Raw genomic sequence first — 25737 nt, forward strand, 5'->3', positions numbered from 1 at the left:
CACTGGCAGTAAAAATAATAGTAATTTGTAATAATAGAGATAAAATGTATTGGCTTTTGTTTTGGCATCTACAATCCTAGTGGACCAGTGATTAAGGTTCATTGCTCTCTGCGTGATTCGGGTTCAATTCCTGTTGCATCCAATAGTGATCAATTGAGGTCAGCGATATTAGTTGAGTAATCAATCATTGCTGAACTACGGTGATGTACTACCGTATAGCGCACCAAACATTTTTGGGGGTGTTAACTAAAGTGCGTGTATACACCAATACATTTGGTATAAGCAAAAATAAGGAAGTTTTTTCTTTCTGTCTGGTACCAAACGACCCACAGCCCAGTGCGATCCGCGGACCGGTGTTTGCCGATCACTGTAATATAAACAATATCCTTTTTTTTAGCATAAAACATGTTTCAATAAAGTCTCGCAACTGAACTCATCAAACTAATTGTAAATATTATTTGTCTTCCACAGATATGTTGTCTGACTTCTGAACTTTCTGGTCTATTGGACGCTTGAAAGGTGAATCAACATTGACATGATGAGAGGTACATCCGGGAGGATGGTGGGAAACCCCTAAAATCTCCATCCTTAAAAAACTCATGTGGATTTCCTGAATCATTCCTCCGGCTCTAACCTGGAATTAAATGATGTCTTCGCCCTGGAGTTTTTGACAATGAGTTGGCAATTTCTGAGAGTCAGAGCGCGTCGATTTATGCGCTGACCAGCCAACAATCGAAATGGCCACTCTGGTGAGGTAGAGCTGAAACGTCATCATGTCTTGGAAGAGGAATTACTTTACTACGGGCAGCGTGGGTGCAGTGGCCGGTTATGGAGGATGCAGAGGACTCAATAGCGCTGGTGGTGGCATGGCAGGTGTGATGGGCACGCTTGCACCTCGCACTATGACCTCCATTGCTCCTAGTAAAGGACTGAGTAATGAGCCGGGCCAGAACAGCTGTTTCCTCAACAGTGCTCTGCAGGTACTCATGCACAAACACACACAAATACTTTTGAACTCTCTTAAGCCTTTAAGGGCCAGCCATTTTCTCAGAAATCCAGTCAGTGCTAGCCAATTTAGAGCATTCTTGACTGATTTTTCTAGGCCTATATAAAATAGTGTGTTCAGCCCTGCGCACACTTGCAGCCAACCACTGGCAATCGGCATTTTGCTCTTGACGTCAGGTGTGTGCGGACACTTTTTGGAGGAAAACGTTGAGGATCCAAAGGAGACGAGTATCAAACATGATGAGAACTTTGGCACTAGGTCGCCAAATTCCTCAAGTGTGCGGGGAAAAACAGCAAGCTGCCGTTTTTTTCTCACAAAGAATGCGCTCTAAATACAAAATAACTGCTGTATTTAACTGGAATGTCCTTAATCCTGGTGGAACGATGTCAAGCGAACGCAAATTGTTGTTACTGAGGCAACCAGCACTGACGTAAATTATAGGGCTCAGACTTTACATGACGCAGGCCTATTTCGTGTTTTCTTTCGGCGCAGTAGTAAACATGTGCTTATCTACGTATTACCCATGCGGTTGGCACTGGGTGGGTACCGAGCTTTGGGGTTGTATGAACATAGAACGCAAAAAAAGGTTTTCTTTCTTACTCATTCCTTTTTTTTTATTAGTAAATTTTCGTAAAATCTGACGTTTTGGTGCAAAATTCGCACCGATTGTTCTAAGTAGGTCTGATTGCAGGTTGTTGACAAAAACTTACAATATCTACATATGCAGCAGTCGCTGAATTTTTTTAATACTTCAACTTTAGTCACTAACATCAGTGCGTGAAAGCCATTACTGCCCACTAGAGGCCAGAGTTGGTCTGTACAGAAACTGACCAGCTTGATTGCCAAGGAATTGCTCCGCCTCTTCTAATCGTAAATTTTTTTTGATGGCACTCAACCTCCGTGTGCCCCTTGACTGCTATATGCCAACAATAGGATAAAAATATTTCATAGAAGGCGAAATAGTCATTCACTGTCATAGTCTATCAACATGCAGTCAATTTTTCACAGAGCACGTTTCACAGCTTGTCTTTATCCCTGTGTATGAGGTCCACAAGTTGCTTTTATTTTTAATGGTTATCTTCTGAATAGGTTAAAACATAAATCTTAGCTTGTCAGAACAACAAGGAAATGATATTGGTCGCAAGATGGAAAAAAGGATTTTGTCTCTGTAATTAAAATTTTGCAGGGTTTTGTGCAAATGATTGCCCACTGTCCCTTGGTTATCTATTGTCCAAGCACGCTCTTACTCTGGACCAATTCCTTTGTAGTGCCTAAATATTGTTCTGTTGTGTTTATGTGTTAGATTCCAGCTTTAGTCAATCTGGAATGGAAAGGGTTATATTTTTCAGGTATTTTTGTTGAAGGGATAAAAGAATAAAAAATATCTCGTCTTTTTAACCAAGGGAATCTTGAATGGATCAAATGCTCTGTGATAAACTGTTATTTAATGCGCCTGAAGCTTGGTGTTGAGAGTTGGCACATTAACACGACTTAGGGGGCAATGCAGTTAACACCTCTATAGATGACTCACATATGTGGTTGCATTCTATACCTTTGGCCTGCCCCCACGCAGCATGTCTGCTCACTGACGCTTAGTCACCAGAGTCTGCACTCAGCAAACTGACCCCGCCTCTCCAGACATGCTTTTTCTTTAGCCCTCATGCTTGATGTCAAGTGGAATTCATATACATATTTTTTGGCGAGTGCAGCAGCAGGAGGGCGGAAATGTTTTGCTGATGCTACGGAGAATATCACTGTAGCATCGTAAGGGTTAGGGAAAGTTTGGCCCAAAACCTCTCAATGAACTGGTCGCTGTTGAATCTTTAGAAAGAAAGTTTGGATCTTATGCCTTAGAAAAAAGCTCCCTGAAACTGAATGCCTAGACCAAACATGGTCCCCAAAAGCATTCTTTTTTTCCTCTTTACTTTCCTTAGCATGACTAATCGAGTCATGTGGTCACTGCATCAGCGAGCTTTGTAGTGCCCTGATTAGGATTGTGACTGTTTAAATCAAGTCTGTTGAAGGAGTGAAAGAAGCAAACCATGCAGGATAAGTTAAGCTCCCTTGAAGACTCCAGTTTTTGACCCCTTGGTCCTTAAGTGAGTGAGAAAACCCGGCACTAAAGTGTTGCATGTCATGCATGTTTTTGGACTTTCTCTGCTCCAAGTATCACCAGTAAATGTCGCACATGGTGTTATTGGCGGCCAAGGTGAAAATGCAGAAACTGTAAATGTATGAAGAGATGAAACTAATTTTTATTCATGAATGGGTTATCTGGAATTCCACATCAAACGACCCTTTGACTTCAACTAAAATGTAATGAATTACATAAAAGCAAAACTTTAAATTGTGTTCAAAATGTCCCAAAGTAGAGAAAGGAATTCACCCATCCATCAAAATAAAACATACAGATATACCTCATCTCATCTCATCAGCTGCACCGCTTATCCTCAGTAGGCTCATGGGGGTGCTGGAGCCCATCCCAGCTATCTTTGGGCATTGGGCAGGGGACACCCTCAGCTGGTTGCCAACCAGTCGCAGGGCACACAGAGACAGACAACTCACTCGCTCATTCACACTTAGGGATAATTCGGACCGGCCACTTAACCCGCAAGCATGTTTTCGGAATGTGGGAGGAAATTGGAGTGCCTGGAAGAAACCCACGCAAGCACGGGGAGAACATGCAAACTCCACACAGGATGGTTTGATTCCATGACCTCAGAAATGTGCTGCCCGAAAGAAATTGGTTCAAATCCAAATACATTTTGTCGTGTTGCCCATCCAATAATTATGGTTCAGGAAAGCAATTCAATAAAACATAGGCTTCCGGACGTTTTGACGTTTATTAAACAAGACTATGTGTAGGCAAATCTGTTCCATGGAACACAAGAAGTTGACCAAAAAGGGCGGTTTACAGTATGCAAGTCATGTGACCCCCCCCAAAACCGAACACCAGACTGCCACCAACTCCTTTTCTCGACTCCTTTGGGAAAAAGGCAACATATGTCCACTCCGGTGGGGGGAGTGCAACAGGGACCGGAAGGCTCAAGCAAACACACCCAAATTTACCTCATACTTTCACTGCTCTCAAATTACGGATTTATTTATACCCTTTTTACATTAATTTATTAATAGGTGAACAATAATTTCTAATGTTTTTTTTAGATCTTATTTTGTGTAGCAAGTTAAAAAATAGATTGGAGAATGGTGGAATGTTCTTAATCAGATGTTTTCTGGTGGAAAACCTGATTTGGCCCAGTTTCACCTGTACCCTTGCTCCAGAGCAGTGCTAGGAATCAAATGGAAAGAACTATTTCAAGGCTGTTGAGTATTTCCGACACTTATTTTCCTTGTTTTTCTTTTTTATCCAGTGTTTTTTTTAAATCTCATTTAAGCTTATCCTGTTCTTTATTAAGGGAAAGAGAGTTTTAAAAATTGTATACTTTTGGGGTGCTTGGGTTAAACTCGGGGTTACTTGAGCACACCCCAAAACAGGATGGTTATGGTAAAAGCTCGCTGTAGATTGAAATATAACGCCATGGAGATTGCATCATTCAACTATTCAACAATTATCAATTTTTTTGTCAGGTGGCCCTTTGCTAATTTACCAGATAAATGCAAGTTTGGTTAATCCATCCAGTCTCACTTTTGCATTCGTTACCATACAAATCCCCTCTAAGACTTCTGCTCTAGCATCCCTGTCCAAGGTCCCAGTTTTGTTTAAAATATCCATTTGTCTTGAGTCTGTAAACTTGCCCGTTCTTGACCACGAACGTTGTACTGCAATGATGACACAGGCCAGAGGAGGCAGCGTCGAATAAAAAAAGTTTCAAATTCTGTACAGTTCTTTTAAAGATCGATGAAAACTAGAAGGCTTACTGTACGTTTTGCTCTTGTATGTCAATTTTTGTCAAACTTGGCATAGAAATGTCTTCTTGTAATGGATATCAAGCATTGTTCCCATCCATCCATCCATTATCTGCACTGCTTATCCTCAGTAGGGTCCCAGCTATCCTCGGGCAGTGGGGAGGGGACACCCTGAACTGGTTGCCAGCCAGTCGCAGGGTACACAGGGACAGATAATTCGCCCTCTCATTCAAATCTAGGGACAATTTGGACCGGCCAAAAACCCGACATGCATGTTTTTGGAATGTGGGAGGAAACCCACGCAAGCACGGGGAGAACATGCAAACTCCACACAGGAAGGTTTGATCCCATGACCTCAGACCCGTGCCGCCCATGCGCTAACCACTGTGCTGCCATGCTGCTGGGCATTGTTCTCATTGACTCATTAAATCTAAAGTCCAGATGTTGTTTTCATCAAGATGGTGAAAAGGAACTGCCGACATGCAAACATTGTCCAAAATGGAATGTGAATCTCGATTCTATGTATTATTAAGGTCCTATGGCATTTAGACATCTTCCGCCGGAGCTTCAGACAGCTCACAACGCACAAGTGCATGGAGGACTCATGCATCTTCTGCGCTCTGAAGGTAAAGTTGGATCCTGCTTACGTCCAACTGTCAGCATGCGAGGACTACCAACAGGCTGTGATTTATCCTGTTCTGCAGAGTATCTTTGCTCAGTTCCAGTATAGCAGTGAGACGGTTCTCCCCTCGGACGCGCTGCGCAGCGCCCTCGCCAAAAGCTTCCAGGACGAGCAGAGGTTTCAATTGGGCATCATGGACGATGCAGCCGAGTGCTTTGTGAGACCCTAACAGTTCTGTGATGGATGAAAAAATAATGCGCATAACGCCTACTTATTTGTCTTTGGCAGGAGAACATCTTGATGCGGATTCACTTTCACATTGCCGATGAGTCCAAAGAGGACATCTGCACGGCCAGGCATTGCATCCCACACCAGAAATTTGCCATGACGCTCTTTGAGCAGGTTTGCTGTTCCGGCTATTAATTATCATACAAACATATATTTTTTGGGTACCATTTTGATGCCATTTATGTTAGCGTTTGGTCCCGATGGCTGATGGATACATTTATGAATTGGAACTGTTTTTTAAATTCAAAACGTGTAAAACCAGCTGCAGTCTGACAGTTTCCTCCTTTGTTTTAAGTCTTCTCTTTGTGAAAAGAAAACATGCATACTCCTTAGTGGTGTCTGTTAGACAGGGTTGGGTAGGGTTACTTTAACTGGAATACTTTCAATTACTTTTGGATGACTCCAATACCAAATATGCTAATAAAAGACAAAAGAAACTAAATATGAATAAAATTATGACTCACAACACGTGGTAAGCTTTCTCTCCTGGCTTTGATCTCCGGCAAAACTAACATAAAATGCGACAGAAACAAAATGAAAATAAATCCAAACAGCTTGCCAACATCATTTTTGCCGTTCCATGTGTTCCGTTACTCCCCAAGCCTGCAAAAAATTTAGTAGTTTTATTTATATTTAGTTTCTTTTGTCTTTTATTAGCATATTTGGTATTGGAGTAATCCAAAAGTAATTGAAAGTAATCCAGTTAAAGTAAACCTACCCAACCCTGCTGTTAGATGGTGAAGCAGTGCTTCCAATAATAGCACATTAGCAAAAAGAGTTGACGTTTGCTTGTTTGTGTCAGTGTGTGTGCAACAGCTGTGGGGCTTCTTCAGACCCACTGCCCTTCATTCAGATGGTGCATTACATCTCCACCACTTCCCTGTGGTAAGCACTTTTATGCATTGCTCCTTAAATTCCATATATGGATATTGATGCCTGATGACAGAAGTGCAATTTCCTACATTGCGACCCTTGAAACTCTTCCTTAGAGCAATATGGACATTAAAAAAATCAGCAAGCACAATATGTGTTTATCATGCGCACACATGGCAAGCACATACATGTCGTTTAACAACAATTTTACATCGTCATCTTGTTATCTTCAGCAACCAGGCTGTGAAGATGCTGGAGAGCCGACAAAACGCTACCCCGGGAATGTTTGGGGAGTTGTTGCGGAATGCCAGCATGGGTGACCTGCGTGACTGTCCTGTAAGAAATGTGCTGTGTCCTGAAACAAATACTTGTTGTAGCCAGTTAGAGATTTCGCTTTCCCGTCCCACGCTTAGAGTCAGTGTGGTCAGCAGCTTCGGATGGCCCGCGTCCTGCTCAACAGTCCAGAAATTGTCACCATAGGTCTGGTGTGGGACTCGGACCATTCTGACCTGGCCGAGGACGTCATCCACACCCTTGGGACCTGCCTGCGCCTGGGAGATGTGAGTCACCTGGCAATATTTATACAATACTGGTTTTCTTACACTTGTCAGAGAAGAGCGTTGACACATAAATTAACTAACACTTTCATGTAAACATACAGTGGCTTGCGAAACTATTTGGTCCCCTTGAAGTTTGTGACCTTTTGCTTCATTTCAGACTTCAAACATAAAGATATAAATATAATTATAATATAATTGTTTGTGAAGCATCAACAATAAGTGGGACACAATCATGAAGTAAATGGTAAAAGGTCTGCATTTCTATAGCGCTTTTCAAGTCAATGAAGACCTCCCAAAGCGCTTTACAATGTGCTTCAAGCTTACCAATTCACACACACACACACTCACACACCAATAGCGACCATGCAGCCATGCAAGTAGAACACACTTTATTGGATATTTAAAACTTTTTTCACAAATAAAAAAAATGAAAAAGAAGGTGTTCAAAATTATTTAGCCCCATTGAGTTAATACTTTGTCGTGCCACCTTTTGCTGTGATTACAGCTGCAAGTTGCTCGGGGTATGTCTCTATCAGTTTTGCACATCAATAAATGATATTTTTGCCCATTCCTCCTTGCAAAACAGCTCGAGCTCAGTGAGGTTGGATGGAAAGCGTTTTCATTTCTTTCCACAGATTCTCAATTGGATTGAGGTCTGGACTTTGACTTGGCCATTCTAACACCTTGATATGTTTTTTTTTTTTGATGAACCATTCCATTGTAGCTTTTGCTTTATGTTTTGGACCATTGTCTTGTTGGAAGACAAATCTTCCCAGGCTCAGGACTTTTGCAGACTTCATCAGGTTTTTCTACCAGAATGGTCCTGTATTTGGCTCCATCCATCTTCCCATCAATTTGAACCATCTTCCCTGTCCCTGCTGAAGATAGGCAGGCCCAAATCATGATGCTGGCACCACAATGTGTGACTGTGGGGATGGTGTGTTGAGGATGATGAGCTGTGCTGCTTTTACGCCATACATAACGTCTTGCATTGATGCCAAAAAGTTCGATTTTGGTGTCATCTGACCAGAGCATCTTCTTCCACACTTTTGGTGTGCCTCCCAGGTGGCTTGTGGCAAACTTTAAACGACACTTTTTATGGATATCTTTAAGAAATGGCTTCCTTCTTGCCACTCTTCCATAAAGGCCAGATTTGTGCAGTATACGACTGATTGTTGTCCTATGGACAGATTCTCCCACCTCAGCTGTAGACCTCTGCAGTTCATCCAGAGTGATCATGGGTCTCTTGGCTGCATCACTGATCGTTTTTTTTCCTTGTATGAGGTGAAAGTTTAGGGGGGCGGCCCGATCTGGGTAGATTTGCAGTGGTCTGATAGTCCTTCCATTTCAATATTATTGCTTGCACAGTGCTCCTTGGGATCCTTGGGTTTAAAGCTTGGGAAATCTTTTTGTATCCAAATCCAGCTTTAAACTTCCCCACAACAGTATCTCGGACCTGCCTGGTGTGTTCCTCGTTCTTCATGACACTCTCTGTGCTTTAAACAGACCTGAGACTATCACAGTGCATGTGCATTTATACAGAGACTTGATTACACACAGGCGGATTCCATTTATCACCGTTAGTCATTTAGATCAACATTGAATCATTCAGAGATCCTCACTGAACCTCTGGACAGAGTTTGCTGCAGTGAAATTAAAGGGCTGAATAATTTTGCACACCCACTTTTTCGTTGTTTATTTGTTAATAAAGTTCAAAATATCCAATAAAGTGTGTTCCACTTCATGATTGTAACTCACTTATTGTTGTGAAGCACAGGGAATTACAGTTTTATATCTTGATGTTTGAATTCTGAAATGTGGCCAAACGTCACAAAGTTTAAGGGTGCCAAATAGTTTCCCAAGCCACTGTAAGTGTTCAATTCATTGATTTTAGTGATTTTTGATAAGGTGGCGATCGAATGTCCCATTTCTCATGATTGGCAATAAAAGTGTGTGTTTTTGTGTGTGTCTCTCGCACAGTTGTTTTACAGAGTGACAGAGGAGAAGGCTCGCCAAGCAGAGCTTTACCTTGTGGGCATGGTGTGTTACTATGGCCACCATTACTCCACTTTCTTCTTCCAAACCAAAATCAGACGCTGGATGTACTTTGACGATGCTCACGTAAAGGAGGTTTGTGAGATTTATGCTTTGTTTACTTTCTGCGCTAGTGAGTGGCCACTGGGCAGTTCATCCCAGGACAACACTCATCAAAGCTTATCTCAGGATGTGTTAATTGAAAGGAAAGAATACCACAAGTGGGCTTTTGTTTCAATTGCACTTTGTAGAGTCTCTAAGCTGCAGCATTTCCCAATGGCCTGGAGTGTTGTTGGTCTCTTAAAAAGACAGGTCACATTTATTTGCCCGAGGGTCAGCAACCAGTGACTCTGGAAATGCATGCGGCTCCTTGGGGCTCCCTGACACCTTTTTAAAAAAATGTTTGATAATGGAAAAATATAAAGTTTCTGTAAGAGGGCAAACAGGACACAAACATTCTTAACATTTACCAATGAACATACAGTATGTTTTTCTTTCCTTATTGTCAAATATTGGGATACAATGTATATATTATCTGTATTGTATATACAGACGCTGCCCTACTTACGATCGTTCATAAGTTGAATTTGTTCATAAGTTGCTTCAGTGCTATATTTTTTTACGTTTAATGTTGATATAGGTGTGTTTAAGGCTTGTATAAGTAACCTGTATTGTTTTGTCTTAAAAAAAACATTTCATAAAATAATATGCCCTATAAATATAAACTTAACTTTATTTAACTTTTGCAAGATGGGTTTCAAGAGTTAGGCAACTTCCTCCTCGGTGGTAAAAAGTGGCCGAAAAAAGCGATCCAACCATTTTCTCAACAGCATCAAGCTTCCATGTTCAACTATCGTTTAAAAAGAAACTTCTTTACACTATACACCAACCATATTGAATGAATGGACGAGATATTAAAAAATAAAAAAGTTCTTAGAATGCTCGAGATACGGTATAAAATCTAACATAAAGCAAATTTCCAGATAATTTCAATATCCCCCCAAAAAATGTTCGTATCTACAGTTTTTCGTGAGTCGAATGGTCGTAAGTAGAGGAGCGTCTGTATATGATTGAGTTTAGCATGGTAACGTGGTGTGCCTCACGGGCACCCGTAGCTTTCAATACTTGAGGAAGTGCCGTTATGAGTACAGTACTCGGATTCAGTATGACCTGAACGCGGTTTGTTTGAATGTTGCTTTGTCTGAAGGAATACATCTTTTGGGTTTTTTTTTTCTTTGCCGGAATGGACACCACAAAGAATAAACCAAATTACTACCCTGTCACACGGCGGCGCAGTGGTTAGCGCATGTGCGGCACAGTTAATGTCATGGGAACCTCCTGCGTGGGTTCAAGTCCAGCTCCAGACTTCCTGTGCGGAGTTTGTATGTTCTCCCCGTGCTTGCGTGGGTTTCCTCCGGGCACTCCGGTTTCCTCCCACATTCCAAAAACATGCATTTCAGGTGAATTGGCCGGTCCTAGGTGTGAATGAGCGAGTGAGTTGTCTGTCCCCATGTGCCCTGCGATTGGCTGGCAACCAGTTCAGGGTGTCCCCTGCCCACTGCCCGTAGATGGCTGGGATTGGCTCCAGCCCCCCCTGTGACCCTAATGAGGATAAGCGGTACAGCTAATGAGACGATGACTACCCTGTCATAAAATGTGAAGTGCATTAGAATTAGAGTTGTGTTTATTGTCATTTGATAAGAACATAGTAGATATTGTTTACAACGACATTAGACATGGCATTCCAGGATGAACATGTAAAAAAGACTTAAAATAGAAACATAAGTTAAAAGAATGTCATGATGAACTGGCAACAATATTTACAAGGTAGTGCATGGAGACTAGCCAAGGTTCTTAGTACATTGTGGGCAAGAATTGTGTTTACATTCCCTCTTGGAAAAAATGACCATTTACAATAAGCAAAGGGATCACTTTGCCACTGACATAATCGCTTCCTCTTTCCATTACTTTCTGTTGCTCGTCTCTTTTCAAACTTTGATCATTTCTTTTTCTGCGCCTCTCGGCCAATCACATTCGCCCGCCACCTCGCTCGCTGCCGCTTGTGAAAACACGGATTTCCTCCTATTGTTTATTCGTTTAGCTGGACATGAACGAGGGTGTGGTCAGGAAACATACACACAGAGACACACTCGCGCAGTTTTGCCCACACTGCAGTCCTTTTTTTCACCTCACACAAGTTTTGTGTACATCCTGTTGGACTTTCTTATAACTGGAGGTGTTCATGCAAGTGGGAATAGGAGGAGGGTGATAAAGGAAGGGTTAAAAAAAAAATCTGAGTTTCACTTTTAAAGGAGGATAAAAAAGACCGGAAGACGATTGTTTTCTATGGAACAAAAGGGATTTTTTTACCTGCTCCGTGATGGTTTTTCATTTTTCAATTCTATAAAGCAGGAGTGAAGTAAGTGTGTGTAATCCGTGTGCTTGCTGTTCTGTTTCTTGCCATGTCATGTGAAATTGGAATAGACACTCATCCTCTGCATGTGCCGCAGGGGGTGTTTAGGTCATGGGCTACATTCACACCAATTTGGCAAAAAGGCGGAACGAGTATTCCATAGGAAGCTTGATAAGTTCTGTTTATACTATTTGACGAGTGCCAAGTAGATTTCATGGGATGACAGTTCCTTATTTTGACTCTCTGTTGTTCGTTGTTTTGAGTATTGCATCACTGTCGCTATCAGACAATCATGTTGTTGTTCTTTGATTCCACACCCTTTAGGGCTGAATTTTTTTGTAACATTGAAGATTTAATAAAAAAGAAGAGGGTCTGAGGAGGGCTCTCAAGGGGATGGAATTCTGTTATCGGAAAGCTCATTTCCCCGGCCTCCTTGCATGTTCAAAATCCATTGATGTCTTCTTAGCTTATTTTAACCTTAACACAGCGATAAAGGACAATGATTACATTTTTGTTTTTAGTTCAGTAATTCAAAGCAATTTTTAAAATGTTTGTGTAATGTTTTAATCGTAACATTTATTTTATTAATGTGCTAAACAGTATTCATAAAATTTGTAATCGAAGTAGTCAATGTAGATCTTTATAGTGTTTTAATAAAAAAAAAAAGTCAAGATGAAGTAATCCAGTTCAATTTGTATACATTTTTTGCCTCCATCTCAAGCTCTCCAGGCACAATTTGACTCATCACAACAAAGTGAGAACTTGTTATAAAGATGGTGGATTTGTTTACCTACCCTGTACATGACTACCTATTTGACTTTTTGATACGTTTATAGTTAGGTAGACACTTAAAAAAAGGAGAGCATACATCGATGAATTTTGAGCTTGCAAGGAAAACAAGAGATGACCATATCAAAACTCCTCTGAGCCCTTTCTTTTTCTCAAATCTTTTAGATTACACAAAGCTGATCAGGCCCGAAGGGTGTAGGTGTAAAAGAACAGTAGCACGATTGGGGTTGACAAGTGACAATGATGTAAAGAGTGCATAATGGTGTAATAATAGTCTGTAGTCTGTACAGCCTTTTAGACTTCTTGTGATTAAGTGCTACACAAATAAACTTGACTTAATAGTCAAAATAACAAACAACGGTACTTAATATTCATAAAAATAATGAACAACCCTGGTATCCAAAGCAATCTACTTTGCAGGTGTCCAATTGTAAAAACAGAATAAAATTTGTAATGAGCAAGCAGAACAAAAACAAATCCAAACAAACATTAAATGATTTACATATCATTTGGTATCCAATGCTGACAGAGCATCTTAAAATTTAATTGGGATGTGTGCAAGTTATATTGTAATTTTGATGGCGCAGGAGAGCTCGAATTTTTCTTTGTTTGACTTATTAGCGCTGCTACAATGTGGCGCAAATTCTTTTTCTTTTAACGGGTGACTGTCGTATTCTCGCAGATTGGGCCAAAGTGGAAGGACGTGGTGTCTCGCTGCATCAAAGGCCACTACCAGCCGCTTTTGCTCCTGTATGCCGACCCCCGCGGCACGCCTGTGTCAGGCCAAGAATCTGCTCCACGCCTCAACTTGTACCCACGGCGGCAGATCAACAAGGCGTGCTACGACAGCGAAGACTCTGGTAACTACAACACAGCTAGGAGTGGTAATGGTAGCACAGCCTCAGAGCACCAAGTAAACTCAACTAGAATGACGAGTGCTTGTAGTAGTACTTGTAGTTGTAGTAGTGCTGAGGTGACAGCACAAGTTGAAGCTTAGAGGTTGTTGTTGTAGGGTTCTGTGATTTATTAATCCTAGTCTTGATCTGAGAAACTGAGTATTATTCAAAATCATAATGTTTGGATGGCTTCCACATGTCGTCTGGTTTAAAATCTTGAGCTTGTGTGTATGGGGCAATTTTTGCTAACTCTGTTCATACACATTACTCCTTATTACTTAAAATGCCAAAAAGCGCGTTGACAAACACCAAAATATAAAAATAACTCATTGTCAATGTCTATATTTGACATATCAAAAAGACCTACCATATATTTTCATTATCTGATTTTAACTTAAATCTAAACGGCTGCTAATCTGACTTTTGCACTACTGGCAGTTTTTTTTATAGCTTGCCACTCCTTGCACATTGCTCTCTGCACTATTGTAATTACAGCGTTATTGTTACAGTGTTAATGTTACTGTGTACCTGACTGCCCATTTTGCACATCTGGTTAGCTACTCTTCTTGCACTATCGGCACTATGGTAAAATACTACACGTAGCCAAAATACAATACAACATTATTTATATCTGTACATTCAAGGAAACTGTGGGGGACAGATGCATCGACATTTCGTTCTGTATACACGTGTACTAGAATGACAATAAAGTAGATCTGAATCTGAATCTGAATTCACGTAACTCGCAAAGCCAGGCCAGGCTACACACACTTACTTGGTGGATTGCTAATATCGCCTGCATGAAGGAAATTACAGTGAGCATTTTTTGAACAGTGACAGAAGCGTACAAAATAAACTCTAACAATAATATTTTGTGGCTACAATTAGCTCACATGCAGATACTCCGATGTCACAAGGTACCCCAGTTGGGCCCGCATCTAAACTTTTTTGCTGCCAGCCCTTCCAGTTAACACACCTCTTTTGAAATTTAAGCCACGATTCAAATACACAGCTGAACTATTGAAGGTTTTTAATTTTATTATTTTTATTAGGATTTTAATTCAGATGTCTGCAACCTTTTCTGTATCACAGACCGGTTCATTGTTCGACAATATTTTCACGGCCCCGCCCAAAGACAATAAACATCCGACATCTGTCAATCCATTATCTGCACCTATTATCCTTAATAGGTTTTCGGGAGTGCTGGAGCCCATGAAATTAAACATATTAGTTATTTTTCTAAAACAATAATAACCATGATTGTGACATTTGTAATAATAACAACATTTATTATAATAATAATGAGCAGAAACCCACTATGTAGTCATGGGGAATGTCTAGAAGTCTTCTTAAAAACACCAAAATCACATTCATTCATTTTCCATACCGCTCACCCTAACAAGGGTCGCTGAGCCCATCCCAGCCATGTTTTTTGGAATTTGGGAGGAACTTCTCAAAACTTCTCAAAATAAACAACTAGATTAATTCATTGACTTGGCTCTGATTGAGTATTTTATGTGCCTTTTACAGAACTATCTCTTTCCTCCTTCCCCACTTCTTATCTCTCTCGCAGGCCGTGAGCCATCCATCTCTAGCGACACTCGCACAGACTCCTCCACAGAGAGCACCTCGTCTCGACAGCCTGCCCCCTTGCACAATGAACTCTCGGCCGGTCCACAACCTTTGGATCCCCCGCCCGCGGCCGACCGTGCCAGACACGATGACCCACCTCACCATGCCTCGCACTGCAGCCTGGATGCCATAGGTGTGGAATCCTCCAGCCTGCGGCTTAAGCTCCGCCCAGATCATTGCTCATCACATCATTTCATTTAGTTGTCTTTGTTTTTTAGTTTATTTTATATTTACGGCTGAGATAATTTTTACAATGTATACGGTAAAAGCAGTGTTGCCGTGCTTATTGTTGCTAAGGCCACGCGGCAGACGGCGGGAATCGGTCTACCACGAGGAGGGGAGGTCCCTCGATCCCAGCCCGGGAAAGAAGACGTGGTTCCAGCCGCCTCCGCAGAACCAAAGCGGACAACGAAGCCTCATCAGCCGGTTACCACAGCGAGGGTACGCTGCAGGATTTCTCGTGATAAGTGCGACTGCCTCACGCCCCTGATGTGCGCCATCTGAGTTTGGGCCCCTGCTTGCACGTTTTTTCAGTGATTCCAGTATTTTCTCTGATTCATAGATAATGAGGATGCATAGAACACCAATTCATTCACTTTCTATTTTTATGTGATTTAGATTTGTTGAACGTCACCGTTCAAGATGCCCCACTCAACGTTTTATTTAATTTTTCTTAACTTGACCAACCATCCAATTTTAGTCCCCTTTTATACAGACTATGTTAATACATTTATAAATGTATTTAATCATATTTTATTTTAAGCTCACATTATTCACGATTTCACCTAACCTGCATGTCCTTATTAGGTTTTTTCGAAGAAAAAAAAACAAAAAACTGTTACCAAATAGGACCGTTTCTTATTCGTCATAAATGTGCTCTGATTACCGTATTCATTTGCATTGCGCGCACTCCTCAATTTTGATAAATAATCGGTATTCAATTTAGTTTCACTTTTTTTAGCTGATACGAATTGTATCGGACAAACATTGTTGAATACATGCACCCACGATTAAAATCATGTATTGACATCGTAAACTATGGACACAATCCCAACAAAAAATGTAAGATGTACTTGTTTAATGTCCTATAAAGTCTAATTCTTCATCAGATACACCAAATACTTCTTTCCATTGTTGTGATTTTTGCATTTATTGATATATTTCAGGACAACTTTCTGTTTGTTCATTCACAAATATTCGTCTCTGGCACTGTGAGTTAAAATAGTGTGATCAAATAGAATGCCTTTTCACACAGTAATGCCATCTATATAACTGATGATTTCTAGTGTAGTGTTTTTCAACCTTCTTTGAGTCGAGGCACATTTCTTTTATTGAAAAATAATAAAAACCTGGTAAAAGTAAATTTAAATAAAAGATAGCTTTCACTTGACCGCACACAAATTTGATCATATCCCAAGGCACAGTATATTGATTAATTACCACGGCACGCAAGAGTTGAAAAACACTGATCATGTGGTTAGGGTTCGGACCTCACCTCTGCGACCTGGGCTCGATTCCTGTTGTTCTTTCGACTAATCAATCATTGCACTAAAGCGGCAATAAACTACCATAAAACCTTGTGAAAAAGAAATTGTGTTATACACAAATATAAATAGTAGTATTCATGCTCTTCTGGAATATTTTAGACTCGGGGAATTTGAATGAAATAGGAAATATTTTGTCTAAAAGCAGAGTATTTAAATAATATGTTAACGTATTATCACAAATTAATATACTTGGATACACGGTGCCTGGATTATTTTTCTCAAAGCCCACATTTGAAAAGGGAAATGCTTATTTTAAAAATGTTTTCTTTAAATTTTTGTCAAAGATTCATTTAGTGTAGTATTTTGAATAGGTAATGAAAATTCCTAGTCTTAAGTGGATTAGTTATTTCCCATCATCATTCACGAGATCATCTGACATATCTCTTTACTCATATGTTCTTCTCAGTAACTGCATGATTTCTTCCCCTTCTCCCCCAGGAGAGACACTGAAAGAGCGTCAAGTTCCTCGACAGGCTCCCAAATCTTCCTTCTCCTCTTCAACCAGTCGTCTCCGAGATTTAAAGGAAACCATGAGCAACCTCCTCCACAGCCGAGCGCTCTCTGCCGCCGCCTCCACCTCCTCCCTGCCGGCCGCTGGAATCGTCTCTTCCAGTCACCACGTGCCGGCCACGCAGTGCCCCTCCAAACCTCGCAACTGGGAGGCCGACAGCACCAGCAGCGATTCAAAATCCAGCTCTTCAGGAGGGGCGACGACAGGGAAGTGCAGGCCAGCGTGGAGGCCCTGCAGGGAGGTGCTCAACATCGACAGTATTTTCACAAGAAGGCGACTGGGTGGCTACACCCCTTTGAGCGACCACGGCAGGAATCCTGCTGTCGCCTCGAAAGAGGAGGGATGCGCTGCCACATCAGCCCAGCAGGAAGCACCACCTAGTGGGTCGGATTTCTCTTTGACGCTCCCGGCAGCCGCCTTGTTGTCAACCAGGGGAGCTGTTGCGACCAGAGAGCATCCGCCACCGCCCCCTCCCAGGCTCATCCAGAGGATCGAGAGCGGATACGAGAGCAGCGAGAGGAACAGCGGCAGCCCCGTCAGCCTGGAGCTCAACTCGTTGGGGCGGTAAGATGAATCGGGCTGCTTTCCTTTAAGTTTTGTTCAGCATGCTGACTACATATCACTCACAGTTGATAAGTTGGCAAATGGTTGAGGCATTTCGTATTACTATAAGAACATGGAGGGGGGAGATCAAGGGAGTTCCATTCAGGACAGTAAACTGGTTTGAGGTTGCATTTCAGTATATATTACTTGCCAAGCTGTTTATGCAATTGAAAAAAGTCAATTTTTTAATGCGGAATCGAATGCAAATAGCAAAGCTAAATACAAAAAGTACACACTCGTGGAAATTATTTTTACCACGCAAATTAAATTCAGAGTCATTGTGTCATATTTTGTATTCAAACCTCACCAGTTTGAAAAACAGTTGCAGCTTTACCCAAATTGATTGTTTATATTAGTGTCGCTTTTTGTATGTGTTTTTTGTTATTTTTAGCAGATTTCTAAAATTAACACATTTTCATACAGGGATGGCGTGACCAAGCAGCCTTATTCGGCAGGACCGTCATGGAAGAACACAAGATCCAAAAGCAGTGGAGCACTTCCACAAGAAGTCAACTTGGCACCTAGAGGTAGTTTTTGTATTGTTTTTTTATAAGAATTTAAATTACAAATGTTTGTATTGTCATTAACAACAGCATAGTAAACATTGTTTGCAACAAGATTAGACATGGAACTCTAGATTAAATACATAATAAAGATTTCAAAGACAAAAATAAAACAACAGAATTTCAGGACAAATAGGTAGACATGTTTACAAGGTAGTTCTTGTAGACTGGCCTAAGTGGTATTAATTGCCATAAAGAACAATGCATCGTATCAATTGCGCAATACCCACCATAATGCGCCATGTGTAAATGTGTAATGATAATGCTTTGTGAAGGACTTTGAGAACCTTGAAATGTAGCCAAATAAGTTTGAACTGTTCGTTTAACCAGCAATCTTGACCACTGTATTCTTGTCAACTGAAAAAAATAAATAAGTAACGGTATTAAGGCTAAACTATTTTGATTTTCCCTTACATACGTGTTATACCACTTGACATGCTTCATTTTTTTAAATGTTACAGAGCTTGACATAGTGGTGCATCATATACACTAAATTGGTTTGTTGGTTGGATCCCTTAACCGCTAGGGTCGTAGGGGGGCCATTCCCTGTAGTTAGTCTTGGGAAAGTACAGCCTGGTGGCGCCTATACCTCTCCAGGCAAACACATTACTATGATTTAAAAAGAACATAGGGTGGGAAAATGTTACTTGTACACATTTGGTAGTTATTTTACCTAAAAATGTGGACATTCAACATTTCATATGTTCTGGGTAGTATGGGAGTTGGGATGCTTGTTTAAGATAAAATTAGCCAAAATCTGATCTATTTGTTTGTTATCGCTCCTTTTATGTCACGCTTCATTTTTTTTCAACATGTTTTGAATCTTTTCATCGGCTCATAGTCTACTCATTAAAAATAATAAACCGCTATTAATAATAATAATCTTCGGGTTTATCTAAGTTTGTTCTTGAATATAAGGGGGCATCTTCATATTTTATTGTTATGATGATGTAATGATTATTCGTTAAGAATGAACAAACCACTTGAATGGCCACACAAACTGTTTTGCTTTAATTGCTGTCCTGAAATATAAACAGTGCCAGCACTACAGTAGTGTTGTTGTTATGGCCTCAGTTGTCTACCGGATGCCATTGTAATGAAGTCTTGTATTAGTTTTCGGCACGGTTGTTGAAATGGCCTCAGTGTTTCATGAGGTTTCACTTTGCCCATCATAAAGTCTTCAATACTATATATTATTTGGTGTACAGCACCCCCCACAGGCCGCAGCGAGCTGGACGAGCTGCAGGAGGAGGTGCTGAGGAGAGCTCGGGAGGAGGAGCAGCAGCGACAGCAGGAGAAGGAAAGGGAGGCCAAACTGGGCTTCAACCCCAGACCCAGCAAGTACCTGGACCTGGACCAGCTGCAGATCCAAGGTATGCATGCATAAGAATTACCAATTTTGAACAAATCTGAACAATGATTAATGAATGTCTGTTTGGGTATGTGTGCATTCTCAAATCTCAACAGGCAAAGGGGGGGACAGTCTGGATCGTTGCCTTTCGGAGGCAGAGATTCTGCTGGACCAATCGGTGCGCTTGGAACAAGCGGGCGAAGTCGCTGCTGCCCTTTCGGCAGTCAACGAGGCCGTCTGTAAGAACCTCGTCATTCTCAGCGTTCCTTGCATATGCAAATGAGCTCACTTTGGCAGGCATTAAACATGGTGAATCTAATTCACCCTGCATGAATAAAATTGTTTTGGGCAACCTGTTTTCATGCACAGAGATTGTCACCTCACAAGCTGGCCAAAGTGGTAACAGTTTTACTTAAGCTCTATCTGGTGGTGTCTTTACACCAAAGATGGCAACGTATCAAGACTATAAGGAACACCAAAAAAACTCAAATTGGCCAGAAATTTGAATGTGCGCCTTACAACGCAGTGCCCCTTATATACCGTGAAAAATGCGTGGAAATGCGAGTATTTAAATGTGTGCTTTATTATACAAGATTTTACAGGAGTATACAGAATTTGTGCAATGATTGATCAAACGATAAACATTGCTGACCAAAATTGCAAAACATTGAGTGCAACACGAATGGAAACCGGGTCGCGGCGGTGTGGGCGAATCTCTACCACTAGACCACCAATGATACAGATGACATCAGAAAATGCATTAGATTATCTTGTTATCACATTGATTTTACTTGCAATGCTAGAAAATGGAGAAAACAGAAAGTTGTCCTAAAAGAAATAAATAAACGTATTCATCGTCAAACACACAAAAGAGTTGTTTCCCTTGTCGTGCTTTTGACATTAGCTTCTGGCGTCGTGAGGAAAAATCTAATGCAATTTCTTATGTCACCTGAATCACGAGTGGTCTGGTGGTAAAGGTTTCTGCGCTCTAACAGCCGCAACCCAGATCCGATTCCCGTTGCAAACAACAGTTTATTACGATTTTTGTCACCGACATTTATCGACTTAACAATCATTGCACTAATATATACCATGTGTATATAAATGTGCAGAGTTCTCCATTCGGGCCCTGGTGCTGTGGAATGCTCTTCCTCCTGAGATTCAATCTGCAACCTCAGTGGAACTGTTTAAATCTAGGCTTAAAACACACTTCTATTCTATAGCATATGAATGACCTATATTTCATGTTGACAATATCTGTGTATTTGTTATTGCAACATCCATTGCAGCCTGGTCATCCTCGAAGGGGATTACCTCTTGTGCTGTCCCTTCTCAAGGTTTCTTTATTTTCCTCATGTTGAGGTTTTTCAGTTTTTCCTCGCCCTCATGTAGGTTTTAGATCAGGGGATAGTGTAATAATAGTCTGTGGTTTGCAACAATCTCTGGTCTGTGCAGCCCTTTAAGACTCCTTGTGATTAAGGGCTATACAAATAAACATGACTTGACCTATACTTGTAAGAATACAGTAGCTCTCACTAGTTTAAATTTCATGTGGCTTTTATAAGGAAAACATATATGACAAAAAATAATTTTTGGTGGTGCGCCTTAAAATGCCAAAAATACAGTAAGCAGCTATTCATAGGCAGTTTCCATTTTCAGGCATCTTATTTTACATTTTTGTCAAAACCATAATGTCATTATTTACTTTTGTCATCATTTGTGCATGCATTCATATTATTTTCCCGCATCTTTGTTTTCTTTTCTTGTTTTGCTTTTGCGGTTGTCGCCGCCCATGTAGCTAAGCTCAGGCCGGCAAGTGAGGGCGTTTCTCGCGGCCACGCTCGACTTCAGCGTGGCATGAGGAGAGCACGAAGCAGGCAGGAACATCTGCTGCTGCTCCTACAGCAGCAGCACACTCAGCATCATCTTCATCATCATCCTCTTGACCAGCAGCAGCTGCCCAGGTAACGTGCAGCCTGCTCGGCCAATCAGGACTTAGCTTTCATTTGGAATCATCACCAAAGGGGGGAAGTAACTTCTTGGAAGTTGTGCTTTTGATTTCCTGTGATGGACACATGCAGCATCTATGCTATTAGGCAGAGGGACGAAAAGCTACTGGACTAGTTCTAGGTTTGATGACTAATGAGATCAAAAGAGGAAACACCAGAGTCAAAATGAATTTGAACAATGGCCAGCAATTTAATGAGCAATGGACAAGACAATAGAAAAAAATGTAACCTAAATTAGAGTACAGCTAAATGAACACTCTTACTTGGTTTGGATATCAGATGAATGATCCTAATCTTTGCTTACTAATCCTGTTTTATTTCTATCTCAGTTTAATGACCATTGGGGCTACACGATTTTGGAAAAAAAAAACTTGTTGCGATTTTTCAGACCTGTATTCCAATTCCGCTGCGATTTTCAATTTTTAAAGAAAAGGGTATTTTCTGTGCTAATTTTGTTTTGGGGGAGAACTTAAACATTGTGACCTGTAAACTAATATCTTAAGATTATGTCCTTATAAATTTTAGAGTACACGACTGTAAAAAAATAACAACTATAGATAAACAAATAAAAACTGAATTGCAGTTGAATAAGTGGTCTTTATTGTCATCATACAAAAGGACAGCAAAATTGGAGGGCTACTTCATTCAGTGGAAGAAAGTTATTTAGAGAGCAGCTAGCTAGCTACATGCTAGCGTCGGTTTACTGCAACTTCTGTGAGGTCAATGTGATGATTAAAAAAGTCACAAATATAGCGGTTTTCCATAAGCAGTAGCTCCAAGTCGTCCGTTTCATGGGTAATGGACCTGGCGTTGGTGACTAGCCACGTTCGGCTTAAGAGTCGTTAGCCTGGCTGTTAGCTTTCCCTTCCAACGCTGCCTCAGTCAATTCCTGGACACGGTAAAAATCCAGGGAGCACCCGCTAGTGATGAGCTTTCCTTTGCGCTCTTCTGACTTTCCTCAGAGTCCAAATTAATTCATGAATTAATTTTCAATGTAACGGGTCATTAAAGCTACGGCCTGTCACGTTTGTTTTGGTGACCAGTTGTGCGCCCGGCTGTTTGACTGCGAGCTTACACCAGCCGATTAAAGCCGTGCACACACGTCTTGCAAAATGTGCCTTTTTGCCTTGCATTTTTAACAGCGGTTTCACACACATCAAATATTGAACAAGATATTCTTTGTTTTTGTGTGTCTTCAGTGAAAAGCTTGTCTCGCGCCAAATACTTCTGACTGACAATTGCGACGAGCCACCAGCTACCAGGCACGACCGGCACGGCCCACCTGTTCCTTCGCCTCCCCCTTGCCCCGTCAAGCCCCTTCCCCATCACAACAGTGCGGCACATGAACCTGGCCCCCTTGCTGCATCTGCTCCACTACACGAGTCCGCCACCAAGCCACATCACGAGGCGTTCTCTCAAGCAGCCCAAATTTCCCCAGCTCTACCCGAGGGGACGACACCAGAACCCTCGGCCCTTTCTCGAATAATACAGCCACCTGATCTGATGGACAACCTAGTCGAGGATGAGCCTAATTCCAGCAAACCCCTCACCAGGAACTGGTCCTGCCTGCAGCCTGGACCCGCTGACTTTTATCCCGTCTCTCAACCGGTTGGGCCAGCCCTTTATGAGCCCTTGCCTACCACCAGCCGGCCAGCCCAGGCGACGCCTTCCTGCCAGGAGGGTGGCGACAACTTACGGCCCGTAGAACGCTGGGCACAGAACGTCAACAGATACTACAGCTCCCATAATGCACTAGTAACGGGCGGGGGAGCAGAAGGAGGCATGGGGCCGGCGACAATCCCAGCTGATCAGATATCAGAACTAGATTCTCTGTATCAGGCGAGCCTTTTGGCTCCCAGCATGCACTGCAATACTCTGAGCAGCAAAGCAGGTAAAAAACGTCAGCCGCGAAACACTTTCTAACTTTTCAAACTGAAAGATATGATGAAACAAAAAACTTTAGATGGTCAGGACGATTACTGTACCATTTTTAGTTTATTTATTGTTTGTGATTAATTTGCTTAAAGGTGGGATGCGTTTTCTACAGTGTCCTTAAAAAGTTTAAAGTAGAATATTTTCTCCATTAAGTAGGTGTTAACAACTGAGTTGAAAGAGCCCTTGTGCTTTATTTTCCATTGCTCTCATCTGCTTTTATTTTACTCTTAGCAAAGCTGTTCAGGCCGCTGAACACATTTGGTTAGGACGAATGGGGTCGGGATGGTTGCTGGAGAGTGACATCATACTCGTCCCTGCGGGTATTTTTTGCTCTTATTTGTTAGTGTAGCATAATAATGGTGAGAGAAAAGACCTGCTTCAAGTAGAGTCCAAAGCCCACATGAACCCCCCAAAAAGATAAAAAAGAAAGACTTTATTCCACCACGTCTAAAAAATGACTACATGTACGCATCATGAATGACTGAGGCTGCAACATTGACATGAGCCAGGTGATGGCAGCAATGAGTCAAAAAGTTCCAAATTCCTTATAACTCCTTTTTTGGGACTTAATGTATAACATTGTGCGTCCCAGTAGTAATAAACTGCACATCAGCAGGTTATTGATAGCCAAGTTAAAAAAAAATATATAAGCTGGTGTGCGGCTCCTTAACACAAGAACAAACTTACACACAAAGTAGACAATTGGCTGTTTTAATGACTGAGTCACATGACAGATCCTGCCAACTTGTACAATTTTGTCCTATTTTATAGTCTTTTGCTTGAATTTAACAAGATTTTTTTTGCCAACTTTACAGATTTCCCTGCTCGTAATCACAATATGCCTTTATAATACGACTTGATTTCACTGCTCTTCCATTAGATATGTGCATTATCTCTTGAAGGGTTCAGTCTTGCAGAAATTGTGACGCAAATACCACGACATGTCTCAGACTCTGCATGAACTGTTTTGTTGCATGTATTTGAATCTTTAAAGTGACAGTGTGCATTATTGAGCGCCGCCTACTCCCCAAAAAACAAAACCCTTGAAATAAGCTGGGCAAAAAAAACTTGTGCAGTTTGGTCAATTTGAATTTCCCTAGTTTGTAGTCTTTCTTGTGCTTTAAGCACTCGTTTTTGGTCGCACTACACAATACAGTGACATTTTGTGGCCAAATAATATAGAGTGTACATTTAAGTAGGTGTTTTTTTTTTCTTACAAGTTCTGAAATAATAATGATATTCATGACAGAGGGCATCCTAACCCTGGAGGATGCCTCAGCATGGCATTGGTCATTGATTTGAACGAGTACTTATGGTAGACAATCTCCAAGTTGGAACAAAGCTCAAGAACTGCAATTTTGCCGTTTTGTGGTGCCACAGGACTGAGGAGAATCCCATCGGGGTCAAGGCGCTCCAAAACGCCCACGGCTGAGATCGAACGACACGCCTACAGGACACCAGTCACTCTTACGGCCAAGGTTGCCCTCTTCACTTGTGAATTCTGTATTTTGGGATGCAAAAGTTTGAATGCAGTGCGAACGAGCAGCCTACGTTTGTGTTCAGAGTCCCGACGGAGCTGACGAGAGCTACAGCGCCGAAAATCTCCGCCGGGTCACTCGGAACCTTAGCGGCTCGGTCCTGGCCAACTTCGGTCCCGCCCACGCTTCTGTGAGTCAGTCACACACTGCCAGTTGGAATATTTTGTATTTTGTCATCAGTTATTTCGTTTTTCCCCCTTTTAATCTTATCAATGTTTGTTTCACATTCTTCACTCTTGTCTTCGCCCATTTTCCCTTTTGTCCATTTTCTATTTGACAAGGCCTCGGCGTCCAATCGCCCCTGGTCCTCCTCGACTCTCCCCCGCAACCTCACGATCACGTGTCCCTCCAATCACTCGTCTTCTCGTCAGCGGTCGCCAACGCAGCAAGCCCTCCCGCAAAGCATACGAGCCCTCGGCCCGATCCCAACAGGTAGACCTCCGAGCGATTCTTTCATAACGGTGGCTTCTTAGGATGGGCAAAGCAAACCATGGCTTCAAAGCTTATGTCGAGTAAAAGTGGGTGTGGAAAATGAAGATGTTTTGAAGTGTGTTGGATCGGTCCTTTAAATCAAGTGTGCACATCGGCGACGAAGTATAGATCGCGTGGCACTGAGGTGCAGTGCTGTTACTCAAGTAAAAGTACAGTTACTTCAGAATAATATCACTCAAGTAGAAGTAAAAATTAGTCATCCAAATAA

The 25737-nt window shown here is 41.6% G+C and overlaps 1 protein-coding gene across 5 annotated transcripts in view; it reads left to right on the top strand.

The window, feature by feature from the left end:
- LOC148353914 (ubiquitin carboxyl-terminal hydrolase 54-like) overlaps positions 1-25737 on the top strand; it is a 42353-nt gene that overhangs the window by 12001 nt on the left and 4615 nt on the right. For 4 of the 5 annotated variants that reach the window (XM_088351917.1, XM_088351919.1, XM_088351920.1 and 1 more), the window contains exons 2-21: positions 472-980; positions 5407-5499; positions 5578-5712; positions 5784-5897; positions 6586-6668; positions 6890-6992; positions 7070-7216; positions 9197-9346; positions 13135-13312; positions 14922-15113; positions 15278-15421; positions 16966-17602; positions 18065-18168; positions 19413-19577; positions 19672-19794; positions 21354-21519; positions 22764-23455; positions 24880-24977; positions 25063-25167; positions 25319-25469. In XM_088351917.1, the coding sequence (XP_088208043.1) occupies positions 774-980; positions 5407-5499; positions 5578-5712; positions 5784-5897; positions 6586-6668; positions 6890-6992; positions 7070-7216; positions 9197-9346; positions 13135-13312; positions 14922-15113; positions 15278-15421; positions 16966-17602; positions 18065-18168; positions 19413-19577; positions 19672-19794; positions 21354-21519; positions 22764-23455; positions 24880-24977; positions 25063-25167; positions 25319-25469 (3787 nt within the window). In that variant the 5' untranslated portion in view covers positions 472-773. Of the gene's footprint in view, positions 1-471; positions 981-5406; positions 5713-5783; positions 5898-6585; positions 6669-6889; positions 6993-7069; positions 7217-9196; positions 9347-13134; positions 13313-14921; positions 15114-15277; positions 15422-16965; positions 17603-18064; positions 18169-19412; positions 19578-19671; positions 19795-21353; positions 21520-22763; positions 23456-24879; positions 24978-25062; positions 25168-25318; positions 25470-25737 lie in introns of all 5 variants that reach the window. The other variant, XM_088351921.1, reaches the window with a different exon arrangement.

Source organism: Urocampus carinirostris, chromosome 13 (genome assembly GCF_059441175.1).
Source record: "Urocampus carinirostris isolate Australia breed hairy pipefish chromosome 13, RoL_Ucar_1.0, whole genome shotgun sequence".
NCBI lineage: Eukaryota > Metazoa > Chordata > Actinopteri > Syngnathiformes > Syngnathidae > Urocampus > Urocampus carinirostris.